The sequence below is a fragment of the Micropterus dolomieu genome, linkage group LG09 (genome assembly GCF_021292245.1).
Source record: "Micropterus dolomieu isolate WLL.071019.BEF.003 ecotype Adirondacks linkage group LG09, ASM2129224v1, whole genome shotgun sequence".
Taxonomy (NCBI): Eukaryota; Metazoa; Chordata; class Actinopteri; order Centrarchiformes; family Centrarchidae; genus Micropterus; species Micropterus dolomieu.
In genome coordinates this window covers 4,347,247-4,365,867 of record NC_060158.1, presented here as the reverse complement: position 1 = coordinate 4,365,867, position 18,621 = coordinate 4,347,247, and the positions used below count along the sequence as shown (strand labels likewise).

Genomic DNA, 18,621 nt, shown 5'->3' with positions numbered 1-18,621 from the left:
TTGATGTACAGAAGGACACCTGACTATTCTTTAAAGACAAACCTGTTTTTGTTAATGTGAATTGTGAACCTATACTTTTAAGTGGCTGTTATTTTGTTCCATAAATGCAAATTCTGACTGTGTGAAAGTAATCAATCAAAAATAATTTTTTTTGTAAATAAGGGGTCACATATTTTGCTTTCTACATGACTATAAAAATGCTAATTTCAGAGAAGGGATATCTACTAGAGGCAGTAGCTTGATTGTAGCTGCCAAATTATTTGAGCATGTAAACAAACCCTTTGCTCATGTTGTCCCTCACAGTGTCAGATGTGTTGTTTATGCTTCTTCTATCTGTAAAGTGTATTTTGGGGTTGCTGAAACTTTAAATCTGTCTTTACTTCTGATTGTTTCGTTGGCTGATTTGATGATGGGACATTAATACACAGTGTTAGCAAAGAGCCTGTGTGTTTTTTCCTTCCCTCTCTCTCTCAGAGTGGTTCGGCCTATAATCCTAATGAAATGTGACAGAAGAGGGCTAGCTGATTTATAACTCCCTGTGGTAACGAGCTCAGGAGGGAAGCAGGAGTACAAACCATGCAATCAGCAACCCCACCCCCTACCCCCCCTCCACCTTTAGTTTCTTTATTCAGTGACACACTTTGCCAACTTTGACAAGATAGCTTTGAACTGACAAGACGGGGTGAAACCTTAGGAGTCCATTTGAGAGTTATTAATACTTACTTAATACTTAAATGGAAAAAAGTTAAGCAGCCTGGAGGGTCTGTTTTACTGTGTATTGTATTTTTTTTTACTGCTTCTGTGTATTTTATTGTACCCCCAATCATGTCCTTATTTGAATAATACATTTGATTTGATTTGATTGCTTTAATAAAAGTCATGGAAGTTCTTATGGGGAACTACGTTGCTTCATGTATAGAGAGAGCTCAAAGTACATGTAGATTTAGATTTTGGAAGATAAATTATATAATTATAATGGCAAGTAAAGCCATTTATTTATTTTACAGTAATGGAAAAGAGTTAATCAGATGTTGTTTTTTTTTACTAGTGTCTTTTTCTGTGTGTGATAAGAAAAAATTGCTTTGTTTTTTTTACATGAAAGGTCTCTTTTCTACTTTATGGACCAAAACTGAAACTCTCTCATCTAAAAATGCAGAGGAAGAGGAAATGCCTCACATGAATTTATCAGGAAGAATTTAAAAACCCTCTTTAATTGCTCTTCAACTCTTAAATGTGAGTCAACATGATTGACTTTGGTGTTGACTTGTGTTGGTAGTGCCACCTGCTGGGCAACAACAACAACAAGGATGAGGCAAGACATTACAGACAAACCATCATATCATGTTTCATGAAATAGTTTTATTTAATATCTTTCTGTATTCATCATCATTATTTATTTTATTTTGCTTGCTAAACTAATATTGACTATTTTGAGTTTCAAGCTGATAACTGTCAATCATAAGCTAAAAGTGAAACAGTGAAGTTTGAGTCTGTCCTGTACCTGAATGATAATATATTTGTGTAGAGCTACACGTTTTACTTACTTATTTTTACTTTACTTACATATTTTTACTTATAATTGACTCACAGATGATTTTTTTCACAATGTAACCTGCATCATAGTCATATAAAAAAAAGAAGAAAGAAAATCTGTAGTTTTTCTCGTAGTTAGTTATCGGGTGTCAACCTGTGTTATTGATCATTTGTTCACTTGGGGCCAGCAAAACAACCTGAACACACAACATTGACATATTATCATTATTATTATTATCATTATTATTACATATATAGCTGAAACGACAAATTTGTTAGCAAATAGTTGTTTCTTTATGCATCTAGTAGACAAAGAGCAACATAATCATGCATTTAAGGTTATTTTTTGTCCACCAGATCAAACCAAGTTCTGTATTCACTCCTGAGAAATATATCTGGCTCTTAAGTTGCCAAATGCTTCACTTTCTTCATACGTACTTTGTCTGTCTGCTGCAGCTCGAGACGGCGTTGGTAAGAGCAGTGAGACTGAATTAAAACATCAAAGTTGTAGGCTGCAAAACCAACCAATGAGCTGCACAATGCTAAAATACTCTTTAGAGCAGAGAGTAGCTGTAGAGCTGGGTGATAATTCTCTGGGTTTCCCACTGTGATTAATATCTTATCAGACAGTCATTTGACCTCATTGATTATATAAAAATATTGATTAGAGCAAGCAGATGAAACACACACAAGTAAGGTGAGACATGGATACAAAACAATTACCATTATTATTTATTTACAAGATCTACAGGACACATTTATGCATAATTTCAAATATTTGATTTATGTGACATTTCAAAAGAATCAACTGAGTAGCTTAAAAAACATAAAAACTTTGACATCTTTAGAAACATCAAATTGATCATTTTCTGAAGTGGTGACATCACTAACACATCAGTCATACTCACACATTATTAACATCATGACACTTGATTTATGTACAGTTTACATATATCTGATATAAACACTATTGAGTGCTAAAAAGCTCAGTTTAACAGACAGGCACTGAGACACTGTAGCGCCTGAGTTCTTAGTAACCTGTAGTGCAACCTGAAACTATTACTATAGAAACTATTGCAGTGCAACTTACTACATGAGGTTGCGCTAGTAAAACGTTAGCAGTATCTTAGCTAGTAAAGACTCAAGTTACATGTAAATCAGCTGCATAGATAAGTGCAGTTCAATCAAAAGCATTAAAATACGTACTAACTAACTAACTACTAACGTAACTAAACAGAATAGCAGCGTAGAATCTTCCACCAATAACAGAGATAAATTAAAGTTAACAGCCAATCCACTGTAAATGCAGGTATTATTATTATTATTTTACTTATATATGCATACTGTAAAACATCCCAATTAGACGCCTGTTTTTTACAGTTCTTGGATGTACAAAACCTCTCCAAGCCCACCGGGTCGATCGCTTGAGCTAGTTCTAAGCTGCTTAGATTGTGCAAGGCATACCAATATAAATGTTTAAACATATGTCAAGATGGACATGCTACACATTGTACATTGGTTAGATTCTCCACAGTTCAACTGTTTTGTTAATTTTACGGAAACAGTGAGCACCAAAGTATTGTTCATTTATTAATTTACTGGCATGGTAACGGAATTAAAGTCCTGTCCCATATAAGATGGCTGTCCCAAATACAGGCAGGGTGAGATTAATGATTTGAGCAAATAAAAGCCCAGGCTATTAATTGAAGTTTTACGATACATGGATAAATGGGTGTTACTGTGTGGGAAATATCAGATTATGCTAAACTAAATGATGCTATTTAGTCGTTAAGTCTGATGTAAGCATTACACTTTGTAATTTGTGTATTATGTTTGTAAAGTATGATTTAAAAAAGCCTTTTGATCCATTGTCTGGTCAGAAAATAATTTCTATATATATATATATATCTTAACGTGTCCTACGTTAGCTACCAATTATGTTCATAAAAATACCTTATGTCCAGCATCCTTTGCACTCTGCATTGCACTATTGTGTTGCTGTCTATAAATGTATAAATGTGTTTATCTGCACATGGTAGTTTGTGTCTGTTTTTGTTGAGATTGTTGTCCTGTTTGTTTATGCTTGTTCTGTCCATGTACATTGCGAGCAATGGAAAAGCCGTGTCAAACTCCTCATATTTGTGTACACTCTCCTGGCCAATGAAAGTGATTCTATTAGGTTTGTACATAGCTCAGCTACGTAGCAGTCAAACCTGGCTGTAACTGGGTGTTAATATTTAGTAACAACTAATCTGTATGTAAGAACTAGTTTGTTTGGTGTAACCTGTTTAAATTTAGTAATGATTAAATTAATTGACAATTTTTAATCATAACTGGACTTTTTCACCTTTTATTTTATCTTGTGTTAATGTAATATTCCTATTTTTATTATTAGATGCCTAAAAGAAATAAAGTATAAATAGTATAATCTATAAGTATAATCAAAAAAGTTTCTTTAAATGCTGATATTCGTTACATAGTCAGTTGCATAAGGAAGCAAAGGTATAAAGCAGTATAAAGAATTCATAAAAATAAATGTATGATTACTGCTGCAGAGTACAGCTAGCTTTAGTTTCCTCTGTACTATTGTAAACTTATTAATCCATTTTAATACACTTTTAACCAGGCGTGTATCTAGTGTTCTGGACAAAGCGGACTGTCCATGCTTTTGTTATGAATGAAAAAATGGAAAGTCCAAAATACCATATATTCATTTCAGGAAAAGGTGTCTCTCATGTTCCCTCTGTAAAAGATGTTTCTCAGTGGGGTGCAGCGTTGCTGGCACCTGCACCCATCTCTTTCTCACAGATGAAGGGCCAGTACATGCTGCAGGGGGCGTCGTACCAGCTTCGGATCGCCACTCTCTCTAACACACGTGTTTTCACAATGTAGCCACAATCCTCGTCAATGTGGTTGTTGGGCTCGCCGACCTCCCAAAAACTACAGTTAGAAGAAAGTAAGCAGGAGAAAATGTATTATTAAAGCAACATGAAGAACTACGATGTTGGAGGTCGGGTTGGTGGATGTGTGTGCTTTCAGATTCCAATTACTACCATCTATCCAAATCTACTTCCTGTCACAGACCAACAGGTAGTCTTTGCATTTTAGCCACACCACTGGCATGGCTCTAGGGATGGCACTGGTGTCTGGTCTGTCTGACATTACAACTTTGGTCCAGACTAAAATATTTCAACAACTATTGGATGGATTACCGTGAAAATGTGTACTGACATTCATGGTTTCCTGACTTTCACCACCAGGAGGTTGACATTTTTGTCTGTTTGGAAAATGACAACTGTTTGGCAATGAATTTCCCCTCAGGAGGAATTGTAATAACTCTGGTGATCCTCTGACTTTTTATCTAGAGTCATCATTAGTTAGTCTGATACTTTGGTTTACGACAAAATACCTGCAAAAATGACATTCTCATCAGCTGCAGCTGTACTTTGGGCTAATTAGCAAATGTTAGCATGCCAACATGCTGAAATAAGATAGTAAACATAGCAGGTTAACATTGCCATTGATGCATGCAGAGCTGAGGGCATGCACTCTTAGTTTTATTTTAAATAAAACCTCAATATTTCCCTAACATTAAACACATCTTGTCCTTTCTATAGTTACAATGTGAAGCTACAGATAGGTCATTAGCAGCAAATGTTCAAAAGCGTCACTGAACATTATTCTTGGTTCTAAATAAGTCTGGCACAATTTGAAGGTATCATCTTGGGTTCTACTAAACGACTGATTGATTTGATTAACTGACTGATAAATCAATAATGAAAACGACTGGCTGTAGCCCACAACAAATAACTGTATTTTAAATGAAAAATATTTGTGTCTTCTGACAGGTTTTGTATGTATTAGGGGTGTGACGATGCACTTAGCTCACGAGAACGTGAAGAGACGATATTTTAACACTATTTTTAAGAAATCTTCAATGATGACTTATATCACTGGAAAAATGATCTTTTATTCAACTGAAAGTGACAAAATGCAAAACATGTTGCTCACATTTTCAAAGTTCACAGATTATTGTTTCCACTGGGTACAACACGCTGCCACACAAACAATTAAAAAGTGGCAGGGGCTTCATCTATGCAAATTTCACTTCACATTCTGTCATGCTAATATTGTGAGACAGCTTTTCACTTTGACGAGAAATATCGTTTTAATACTCGAGATCTCTTGCGGCACAAGATCTTGTCAAACCTCGATAAATGTAAACATGGACACAAGCAAAGGTTATTAGGAGAAATCAAATCAGATCATCTGAAATAGTTCCAAAAACAAAAGCACCCCGTATTAAGTTACTGATATTTTATTTTTAAAGAGAGGTAGGTAAACGGACTAAAACTCAAGTGTTAGCAGCAGTGACAATGAGAGAAAGAAAATTCAACATACAAAACAAAAAAAGATAAACATATTCATGGTGAAGGTCAAATATTATATCACCAGCAACAGCTGAGCAGAACCAAGCCAAAACACCATTAGAGAAAAACAAGAAACATCTCAGCAGGAAAAGAGGAAGGAAAGGAATGTAGGGAGCAAAAGAGGAATGACAAAAGGTTAGTCATCAACAAATATTTTCAAAATGAGGAAGAAAAATCAAGTGATCTTTAGGCATCTGTTGAGTTGGCACAAAAGAACCTTCGGAGAAAAAAAGAACTGGAAAAAGAAGGTAACCAGACTTTGCATTTTAAAGCAAATTACATCAATCCACAGTTCCTGCTTTGGCTCTGACACATTTGTTTTTTACCACAGGCCAGAGGTCAAGTTCACCTGCAGTGCAGCATCCTGCAGCAGATTAACAGCAGTTACATATCGCTGCTCAGAGCTGCTGTTTGCAGGCAGATCTGATCCTGGCCATCCAGCTGTTATCTCACACGAGGAACATCTAGAACTCTTTACTGACTCTGTAATATTCATTGTTTCTATACATAACATCTATTAGTTTTTGCCAAGGATATTTATACCAAATTTAATGGCAATCCATCCAATATTTGTTGAGACATTTTAGGATTGGTTATGTTCGACCACAAATCGTACATGCGACATGTTGTCCAAGTCTGTCCAAGTGTTATTATAGTTGTTCCGAACAGCTATATTTGAGAGATATGTAATATTGCTTAAACAGACATTTTCTCTCCTAGAAGATATTCATAGTGTTGCTCCTGGTTGTTTACATAAAAAGTGACAGAAATGGTGTGTCAAGAATGAAAAAAGACCCGAGAGAGAAGTTCAAACCTTGGCTCCTTTAACAGCTCCACACATCTGGCCAGTCACTACGTGAAGTAGGTGTGAATGTCAGTGGGGGGGTTATGAAGTTACTCACTTCAAGTTAAAATATACTGGGCCCTTGACTTGCCATCCTTTGAGCCATAAAGCTAGTGTGGCTAAAAGTAAGGATCCGATTGGTTTCATACCAACAATAGTTTTAAGCTTTAAACTATACTTTCCCATTGAATCCAAAATTGTTTTGTTCCAAAAATGTTCATCTTCCATGGGACGGCTTTCTAGTGAAACAGGAAGTATTTAGTCGAAGTTTGTGCTTAACATTTGCCTCATCTGCTTTGCCTTTTCCTTCTGCTGGCTGCATCTTCACTCTGGCCTTCTGAGTCTCTCCATTTGGTGTTGTTTAGTGTAAACCAGGTCAAAAACCGTCACGGTGCAGCTCGCAGGCCAAAACCTGTGCCAAAGTCTGTAGGTATGCAAGAGGTCAATGTTCAACAGTGGTCCAATGGTCAGTCAATCACTGTGTGGATGTTTGTCCAAGTGTGTGTGTTTCGCAGACAGTCTGGAGCCAGAGGAGTGGTGTCACAGTTTGAGCAGCAATGAACTCTTGATGAACTATTTATCGCACCATAACTCATTACTCGATTTAGCCTGAAGTCTGAGTTCAGAACTACAATTCATGTCATGTCTTGTCTTTTTTGATTACAGGGCTTAAAGTAAAAAAAAAGGGGGTTAGAGCGTAACTTTGTGTTGAAAACTGACGGGGACTCAGATTAGGGGTGTGATATACACTTAGCTCACGAAACATGAAGAAACACAATTCTGGGTTCACAAGAAGAAAACAAGAAGATAACTGTATACTGCTTTGATAAAATGTATTGTATTATAATACTTTGAGCATGAAACAGTTCATTTCCTGCATTCTGGTAACATTTTCTGCCACCACCTATAATAAGTGCATGAAGTGGAAAATATAGGTGCTGGGCAATACGGCCGAAAATGTTATCACGATAAAACATTTAACATCATTCAATACGATAAAAGTCAAATCATTATAAGGCAAATTTTTGCTCCTGAGTGAAAGTTCTCCCTCATGAACACCGCTGAACAAATCTGTCCAACACAATGCTGTCGGACACCCAGCTTAAAAAAACTTGTTAGAAAGCATTTAAGGAGCCTCGCTAATAAGAAGAGCTAAGTCACCGTTAGAATACAGCTGGGTTGTCGAGATTAGCACGTTGTTTATAGCTGGTGCCACAGTGACATTGTCATTCTGTGGGAAACACTTAACAAATCTGAGGTAAAACATTCAAAACAATTATGATTAAGTATATTTCAATTAAAAGTAATCTTTTTTTCAGTCCCTTTTCCTCAACAAATTAAAGTGCTGATATGTTCGTGATTCAAATGAATTAAATTAAAGTTATATTGTTTTTGAGGAAAATTATATTGCGATCATTTTCAATATTGTTTTATTGCCCAGCCCTGCTGGTACTCCCCATTCACATTGGGGGTGCACGAAAGGCACCGAGCTTCTACCTGCTCCGTCTCCGCCGACAGAGATTTGCAAACAGGCGGGAATTGGAACAGATGAGCGCCACATAGAGCCCACCGGTACGCGGGACGCCAAAGAGTTAAATGTAGAAGTAACTTACTTGGTGTTGGAGGCCCACTTCAAGCACTGCCTATTATCAACTCCACCGGTGGATTACATTCCGACAAAAATGACCTTGTTACATTGAAAAAGGTCCAGACGATCCAATCCAGATTGAAACAAACTAAGGTTAATTTTACCCCTTGGTGCAGATGTTTTTGGCAGGTGTGAATACAGCAATCACACTTGGGTGCAGACCAAACAAGCTTACCAAGACCCAGCTGCAGACTGTGGCCCCATCTACACTATTCCGTTTTAGTTTAGAAACGGAGAATTAAAACGAATATGATCTCCTTCCACACCAGCGTTTTAGCTGCGTATCAGAGTTGATCTCTGTCTATACTAAAACAACTGAAAACACACATCTAGTGGTCGTTCACATACACTGGGCATCCGCGTGCCGGTGTATACAGTACTTGAAGCAGATGGTCCCTCTCTTCCGTAGTTACAGAGGATTTGGAGAAAGAATAAAGTAAAGCAGACAAAGACCCACACAAGATTTTATTTTGCACGGATCAATAACGAGCTGGGACTGTTTCTGAATGTAACATGGGAGTTAAAAGGCTGTGGTGGCAGAAAACAGACTGGGAGTCGTTGCAAAGTAAACAGTGACATGCAAAGTGCAAGTGTAGGCAGATAAGTGTTATTTGCTCAAAATGTTTTAATAAAAATAACAAATCCAAAACTCTGTCAGTAGCATTGTGTTTCTACTTTGTATAACTTATGAGACCCAATCAGAGAACCAAACGTGGGCATCTGCGTCATCGTTTCTAAAGTCCTCTGATTTGGCCTGTCTTCGCTAAAACGCTCTCCAGAATTTCTAAACAAAAAATGGGGTCGGCAGCATTTTTAGGTCTTTTTTTTTCTCGCCGTTTTAGTCTGGACAAGAGGTTCAAATGTAGGAAAAAGGCCTGACTCTTTAATTATACTTCATATCACAGACAGATCTGAAGACAAATGCACTGTGTGGCTAGGTAGGTAGAGTGTGAGAGGCAGATTTTTATTATGTAATTAGGAGTGTTGAAATGGTCGAACATGCCATGGTAGGCGCACATAGGAGCATGCTCTCTTCGCCGGCCCTTATATATATAGTATAGTGAATCATAAGCTTCCTGGTTTTCCCCCGATCCAGAATGTCTGACCAATGAACGGATGGTCTTAGGACACACGTAGTTTTGTTTACAAATTCTGTTTCACTAGCAAAAAGAGCAGTGTGAAAGCCAACCGCACCAAAAAAACAACATTATATTTGGAATGCAGCCTCAGACTATGGATGCTTATGTTTTCTATGGTCAAGAGCCAAGTCGCCAGTTTGTGACGCACGGGGATCCCTTTACCGTTATAGTTTGACGCATTGGGGGAAGCCCTGGAGCGTCAGTTTTTGATGGTAAAGGCAGGTATATGATATTTAACAGAAAAGACTTAGCAAGGTTGGGATGGATGGAGGGCCAAAACCAGCACGTTACGTGTTAACTGACGTGCGTAGTTAACTTAACCCAAATCATGATCTTTTCCTAACCTTAATCAAGCTCTTTTTGTGCCTAAACCGAACCAAACTGCAACGTTTCACGACTTTAATAACGTGCCGTTTCAAAATGCTGATGTTTCGAAACACTAGCGTTTAATTTTGAAATTCTAACCGGACATTGCATAGTAAATGTTTAACTTAAACGGAAGTATATTTGTTGTTGCTAAGCATTGCTAACTTGACCGCGGAGCCCTAAACGTCAATAAATGGCGCAAATGGGGTACCCAGGTCGTTAAAAGGCGACGGCAGAGGGCCTTGACCAAGCATCAAGATGTGACGAGAACGTGTTGGTGGAACCGAGGCTAGGCAGACATTATGACTTCGGCTCTCTGTGCAGTTTGATTCTGACCATGTTAAGCAGAGGAGTTATGAAAGAGGTGAACCTACCCTCCGACCAGCGGGGTGCCGTCCACCCATTTCCACTGATCCTCTGTGTGCTCATCAGTGATTCCAAACCAGTAGGCGTTCCAGTGGCCTCTGGGTAGAAGATTCCACAGAAACGTCTGAGAGGAAACACATAGAAAGGAAATGTTGAAGTATTTCCGCGGAACACATTCATCACTGATTGTACAGTAGAGTGTTGGTAGAGAGACAGCAATGGCGGAGATTTCATAAATATCCCGAGACAGGATGTTGATATTGGCTGATTCCGTAAAAGCCCAAATTATGTTCACTGAATGTTTTTTTTTAGTAAAGACTGGTGATATTCCAGTATATTTCTTATTGCCAACATATCACATAGGAAATCAACAATGAATTATCTTACAGAAGTATCTTCCTCTGTGCCATAGAGATCCATTGTTGTCCAATAATTATTAAAACTTGAGCCACACAGTTATCCTGAGTGACATGTTCCTTCATTACAATGAACACACACACACACACACACCGTAGTTTATTTTGAGTCAGTTCCACAGACACTGTACTGCTGCTGGAAAAAGTCCTCAACTGTTGCACTATTTCCACTGGTCTTAGTCACGTTTGTTATAAACTGACCAGCTGTCAGGAAATTACTGGGCCATCTAAATAATCTTCAGAGAGCAACAGAATGGGGGAAATCAGAAAATATTTAGAGGTTTGGTTTTGGTCTTTTCATGTGATTTTTTGTGTATAAGAACTTTATACAAAAACACATATCTTTTAATGTTTAATAACATGTTGGTGGCTTTTCCTGTAGGCAACAAACAGATCAATATCTTCGCATAGAAAATGTGATTGTTCATACTGTATCAATGCTTAACTTCAGTAATAAGTCAACTTATGTTAAGTTAAGTAACTTTCCCTTACACAATTGCATAAACTCTTGGACGTAGCTGTTGATGTTTTTGAAATCAGTAGAAGAAAAGCGGCTAAACACAAAATCTAATGACGTTGCTCGGGACATGGCACCATCTACATGTTGTGACCATGCAATTTACCTGCTCCTCGGGCGTGTGAATGATGGCCAGGTGAGCTCCTTGTTTCTGGCAGAACGACTGGCTATCAGGCCAATCCCTCGTGTTTCTTGAGATGAAGTAACAGCTGTTGCTGAAGAGATGCCAGTCCGTGGGGCAGACTATTTGTGCGGGCTCCACATTCATCGTTGGTTTTATCACCTCAGGAGCTGATGATGTACAGAAAGAGAGTTTAGGATCAGAAGCAGAACGGTACATCACGTCATCCAAAATAATCCAACATCAATATTTTATGCTACCTCTGGCTCAAATGCACACTTTACTCTCACGCACCACACTAGGTGCTAAAAGCTGATATGCATTTGACCAAAAACACCCACAACTATATACAAATATAGAGTCATCTACCTTTAGTGATCATGGCGGCGGCCAGTTTGGCTTTCAGCTCGTCTTTCTCTTTCTGCAGCTGGATTTTCTCCTGCTGCAGCTTGCTGATGGAAGAGGTCAGAGCCGACACATTTGCGTCCTGCGTCTGCTTATGTATCTCCGAGGCCGTTTCACCACCACCCTGAGGCTTGCTCTTATCTGTGGAACAAATGGAACGATGGACAAGTAAGTTAATACACGCTTAACATCAACTTGAAATGATTTTGGAAAAAAACACAAGCACAGCAGAAAAGTTCAGGCTCACAGCCTCAAGAAGTGCAACATAACAATGTGTTTTCGGAATTTGGTGCTTTAAGTTTGAATGTAATTTTTTTCTAGCCTAGATGTGTTCATTCATCTACCGTCCAATCATCACATTTAAAAACAATTAAAATCTTTACTTTTATAACTTTTAAAAGTTTGGCCAACGAAATCATTAAAAGCAGAAGCAGCTTTTAAGCCTCCTGACTGTGTGGCCGTTTCAACACGAGTGTGTAGACGTGTACAAATGTGCTGAATGTGTATAAAAATAAAGTCATACTAATGACAAAATATATATATTCATATTTCAAGTGTTGCGAGATGCAAACCACTGTATCCTCTTTTTTTTCTTACTGAAACTGCTCATTCTGCAAAAACTATTTTGCCTTAGTTTTTGCAGTGTGCAATGATGATGAGCAGCAGTCACATAGTGGGATTGTTGAGTCTCCTGAAATATTCGCCAGTGCATCTGGATTATCAACAGTAAACAAATTACTTTGTTGACTGTAATGATAAACAAAAAAAACTAAAAAGTTTCCTCTGTAAAAAAAAAATTCCTTTAGCTCTCAAATAACAACAACATTAACATTACTTACTTACTCTCACTTATTATTGTCATTATTGAGAAATATTAAACAGAATAATACAGATATTCTCATTTTATTTGTTCCAGATGAAACTTGATGTTACGTTTCTTAAAAATATTTTTAGACTACTTCTGAAATTCAAACAGAAACGACTGCATTGTGTTTATCATTATAAAATGTAAAAAGCATGATAGTGGCATTTTCTACCTTAATAAAACATTTGACATCATTAAAAAATTTAAAAAACTGCATTTTTTTACACCAGCTTACAGTGTTCTCCTGTTTAAATATAATTTAAGTATAGATATGCATATAAGTTGTATTTACTTCAGATACAGGTTGCACTATGCATTTTATAAAGCTCCAGTCACGCCATGCTCACTCCACGATAGGGAATAGATCAGCCCTGTCTCATCTATTGTCAGTTACTGTGTTGTATTATATGGGTCTTGTCTTGCAAGTTGAATTATTGTGACTTTGTTTTTACCACCTTGAACTGTGAGAAATGACATTTTGTTAATTTGTAAACTCAGTATGTGGATGAATGACAATAAATAAACTTGAACTTAAACTAAATGTCACTCACTCCTTTGCTGTGTGTCCATGTGTTTGTGTTAATTGAACATGTGATGCAATATTTGTCAACAGCTTGGTCCGAAAAATGCCACAATGTTACTTTAAATGTGTTTTTACTGAAAAATGAAATGAAAGAAATGAGCATGTGACAGTTGGTGCACTCACAGTGTGCAGTGACGGCTATGATGGAGATCAGCAGGATGGCACAAAGTACTGCCAGGCAGATGATGGCGAAGCGGTAGGGCCCGGGGCCACTCGGCCTGGGGATCATTCTGACTGGGGACACTGGGTGAGCTGGAAGTGGCAAGGGGGAAAGATTGTTAGTTAATATAATAAAACAAGATGTCTGGATACAGCATGCTGATATACTTAAAGCTAAATAACCACAATGTGAAGGAATTTCCCTAAAAGGACCTGGGTGGGTAAAGAGTCCTAGGTACTAGTCATACAGAGTCATTTGGAGACATACAAACAGAATGAACTCCGTCTCTCTAGCAATAGCTCCTACTAGGGCTGCAACGATTATTTTCATTGTCGATAAATTGGTGGATTATTTTCTTGATTCATTGATTAGTTGTTTGGTCTATAAAATGTCAGAAAATTATGAAAAATGTTGCCCAGTTTTTCTTGAAGCAGAAGATGACATCCTCAAATGTCATATTTTGTCCATAACGCGTTAAGAAACCAGAAAATATTCATACTTAAGAAGCTGAAGTACAGAGAGGTTTGACCTTTTTTTTCTTTGAATCAGTTATCAAAATTGTTGTTAATTTATGTAACTAATTGATTAATCGTTGCAGCTCTAGTTCATACTGCAGTCTTTCTCTGTGGGTGCATGAGGACAGCTGGGTAGATAGGGACGAGTCGCAAACTATAGACAGCCAAGGACAAGAGATGTGTTGGTAGACAGACATGAATACATGTGACCTCCTAATTAGAGAGATACAATGATGATGATACAGTTTATATATCTCAGACTCTTCCCCAACCCACACTACACCTTGTCACCAATGACATATTTTCTACTCATTGTTCTCTTTCTCAAAGCTGAACGGACTTCCTTACTGACAGGAAGAAATAACCACCTCATGATAGTTATCTTTGAAGTTTCACTGTTAAAGCTGCCTCACATCAAATACAACTTTACCATATTTAAACCAGCCATTGCTGTTTTTCCCCAGCTGATGTAGGCTACAGTCTCTCTAAGTTTTGTTTTACACAAGTTCCTTTAATAACAACATACCAACTTTGTTTTGACGTTTTGTGAACAAAGTAATGTTAAATGATGTGATAAAAAGTAATTGCCATAATTTACTTATTTTCTGAGATAAGGGTGGTCGGTATTTTCACTAGTAAGTAACCCCTCAACACTTTACTGCTTTTAAAAAAACATTGTTTATCACTATGTTTCACAATTGTTCCATTAAAGAAACTGAAACAGCTAAACTAAAATCATGCTTCTAGAAAAGTAATTATTGATATATTATATCAGAGCTTTATGTTTTCACACTAACTGATGAATTACATTTTCTTGAAGCAGAGCCTTTTATCCATACAGGAATCTCCTCTGCTTTGTTCAGACTTGTGAAAGTACAACATGTCAGAGCCAGAAGTGGGAAATCTGGCTGCACCTCAATTATGAAACAAAAGAGGAAATAAGTGAGGGAAATTACTTTGCTTGGATGTGAGGCAGCCACCACCAACATGGAGATTTGTTCCCACACAGATTCAAGGATTAATATTATTGTAATTATTAGGAATCCAAGCAGTGAAGCTGCTGGAGCCCTATTGTTTTTTTGTTCTCATTATTCTTCTTTCTTTCTTGTTTTTCTTCGCTGTAAGTGTTAGGACAGCAAATACTGCTGGACGAAAACTGCCCAAAATTGGCAGGTGGTTTGCAAATTCCAGCCACTACTCATGGTGGCGCTATAACAATCAACTTTTCATTTTTGCAATTATCTCCAAAACGGCTTCGTTTAGATTCAAACTTCTTTCTTTATTTTAATCTCTGGATTCATCTGCATCTTTGCTCCAATGGCCTTCAGCTCTAAAAATGTCAAATTATGCAACTTTTTAATCACTTTTCTCTAAAACCTATTTTTGCAAACTCATCCCAGACGGTTTTGCCAATCGACCTGAAACTTTGGCAGGATCATCTACGGACATCGCTGATCAAAAGTTACCATAATAATTTTGATGTCAATCTGTTTTTTTTCCAAGAAATTTTGACTTTTGTGTCTTTACGTACAATTTTACAGAAATGCCCATAAATAATTCAATTGACATCTATATCTCCACAAGTCTTTCTTCAAGTCTTTCACCAAAATCGACCCTGACGTCTTCTAGATGGCCGTTATCAAGCGTTGCAAAGGATTTTTAGATCGGTCAAACTGTGAGTCTGCAGTGATTTTCAGTATCTTGCTGTAACTTGTACAGTTTTGGATCAAATGTGATCAAAATAATTGACACACCCAAAAACAGCAGAATGATGTGTGATTTTTATCAGAGATTTCATCTTGACTGTTTTAATCATTTTAAGTTTAAACAAAACTATCCAGGTCTGGCACATGTGACGCCACTACCTTAACTTGTGAAAAGGTGTGTAGCAACAGCCTCTCACCAGTGACTCAGTCAGTAAGTCACCTACTCTGCAGAAATCTGAACTTCCAGGGTTCGAATTCCCAGTTGATCAAGTCAGACTTGCTCACAATGGGAGTGTTCAGATCATAGTTCTCTATTTTATTTGAGTCCCGTGACACTTTCTTCTTATTTTTCTCTGCTTAAAAGTGTTTGTGCAGCTTAAGCTTTAAATCTTGGAAACAGAAAATGTTGCAGGTGGGTTGAACATTTCACCCAGTAGTCAGTTACATATAACAATCAAGTTTGCGTTTTATGCAATTGTCTTTAAGTCCAAATTCTTTGACCATTTTAATCTCTTAAGTCGTCTGGGTCTGTCCTTCTCCTCAAAAAATTGTCAAACGTTGCGTTTTCACGACTTGCTCGGATTCTGATCATTGCCGCTTGCGGTTATATTTATTAATATTTTTGTTGTTGTTAGGGTGTCAGTTTCAGGAATACATTAATTGTCTAATATATTGACTACTAGAAGTAGAGTAGATACAGTAGTTAAAGTGGATTGGCCAGAAGCAAACTGATTGAACTGTCAGAATGAATCAATAAATCAGAAACTAAACAACAGAGAGCTGATTCCAAGTCCCAAGGAGGAGCATTTGTGTGGAGTCACAAAAACAGTTGGAGTGACACTTTCAATTTACAATTGACAAGACTTTCACACTGGCTTCAACCATTTGACCTTTCACCCATAACAACATAAATATCCTTTTTTTTTTATTACCGACTGACATTGCCATCCCCAAAGCTGCCTAATGTGGCTAGAAAATACAGAAAATGCCGATTAAATGGAAAATCAACAAGCTGTTTTTTATTTTCATTTGCTGATTTCTGTTTTCCAAATGTGAAGATTTGCTGTTTGTCTCTGAGTCATATTATTGTAAACACAATATGTCCGGACTTTGAACTGTTGTTTTGACAATACTAACTATTTCAAGACTTCACCTTCTTTCTAGAAAACTGTGAGGGACATTGATCACATTTTCCTGATATTCTGTGGATTAAACCACAATATTTTAAGACTGTTTTGTTTTATTATTGTTTATTTCTGAATTTTGTTCTAATTTGGTGGTTTGTTTTGGTGTTATGTCTGTTGTTTTGTAAAGTTTAGAGCTGAAACAATGAATCCATACAGAGAAAAAAATAATAAATAATAAAAAAATTTGCTGTTCAGTTATTTTTCATGCAAAGATCTTCTGACAAATCGATACTAACAACCATTACTGGCGCCTAACAATTCTTTCTTCTAATCTGCAGGATGATAACAGAGTAGGCTCTGAATGCAAACAGTATTAAAACAGGAGCCTTGTGATGAAATGTGAGCAAAATAACTGCCATTGGTTAAATAATGTAGCATCCCAGTACTGTGTTTTGATTTGTGAAGTGAATCCAATATTTTTTCTGATTCTTCAAAAAGTCACTAAGACCAATTAAGCTCAGCATGAACTCAACTTTAAGCTATGACACTGGGAGAAAACTCCTAATTCCTCCACGAAGACTCAGCAAATAGATTAAATACTTGTCTACTCTGTGGTGAGGCCTTACCGCCAAGTCCAACATCTGGCCTGCTGTTGAACTCGTCATATGAGCCCTCGTCCTCTATGAGTTGGGAATACATCCCCTCCCCGGCCAGGGAGTTCCCGGTGGTCGTCATTTCAGCGGTGGAAGAAAAATATGAAGGCTTGAAATTAAAAGTTGAGAAAGTTTCAGTGGACAGTGAAAGGGAGCAATAAACTCCTGTTGAAGCGCTGGGGCCACTCACATCTCCCTCTCCCTGTTTCAGCTGTTTATAAACCGTCCTAGAGACACACTGCAGTTAAGTCCCATGCAGACTGCTGTAAGTATGATGCGTTCCTGTCATGTATTTCAAAATAAAGGTCCCAATGCACAAACGCTGCACATGTCGACACCAACGACTAAAACCCAGTGGAGGGAAAATCACAATGTAAAAATGCATGCATTTACAATGTTATTTAACTAAAATTAAAAACAATAGCCTATAGGAGAGATTGGGATATGTTTTCACACTTTTTAACTGTCTAACATTTCGTGGGCACCATCCATCACAATTGTATAAATGTCATACCAAATGAAAGAAGGAAGTCCTGGGAACATATTTTATTTTCATTACATCCTCATATCTGATATGTCATGTATGAGACAGTATCTATCCACAGGCATACAGACCCTTCTTCATACAGTGTCATGAATTCAGTGCTGAATTTGTGCTGAATATTATTGCCAGAGCTAATTTCACAATATCTCAATATCTCAATGTCTCAATGTTTTGAGCATGTTATTTGGCTACCTTCACACTGCAGGCCTTAATGCTCAATTCCCGAGAGGCTCAGGTCGCATTTTTAAATGAGATCTGCATCGGATTTGAACCACATATGGAAACGGCCCACTTTAGACCGGGAAAGATCAGATTCCACGTGCATGTTCACACTGTTATAAAAAGATCAGATCTCAGTCACATATGGATAAAAAAAAAATAAAAAATCCGATTTGGGTCACTTTGCCCCAAACTGACATGTGCAAATGGCTAAATCTCACGGTTAGCACAACATAGTATTTCAGCTAAAGCATCAAAAAACATATTATGGTCTCCTCTACTTTGTACTAAAATATAAGTTTGAACATTCACATCTAACAAAGTTGTATTGCATAAAATGAAGAGTACAAATTATTTACTTTTTAATTAGAAAATAACTAAACATGAATATGCTCAAGTAAAGTACAAGTATCACAAAATTGTATTGAGGTAAAGTATATGAATGTACTTTGATAAATTCTTCT

General features: G+C 37.3%; 1 protein-coding gene across 1 annotated transcript; it reads right to left on the bottom strand.

The window, feature by feature from the left end:
* Positions 1 to 2,242: 2,242 nt before the first annotated feature.
* Positions 2,243 to 17,605, bottom strand: LOC123976957 (CD209 antigen-like protein E). Its single transcript, XM_046059379.1, has 6 exons — positions 17,368 to 17,605; positions 13,357 to 13,485; positions 11,750 to 11,926; positions 11,366 to 11,550; positions 10,335 to 10,450; positions 2,243 to 4,473 (listed from the first exon to the last, which is right to left on the bottom strand). The coding sequence occupies exons 1-6, from the start codon at positions 17,474 to 17,476 to the stop codon at positions 4,293 to 4,295; spliced, it is 897 nt and encodes a 298-aa protein (XP_045915335.1). The 5' UTR covers positions 17,477 to 17,605; the 3' UTR covers positions 2,243 to 4,292.
* Between the last annotated feature and the right edge of the window lie 1,016 nt (positions 17,606 to 18,621).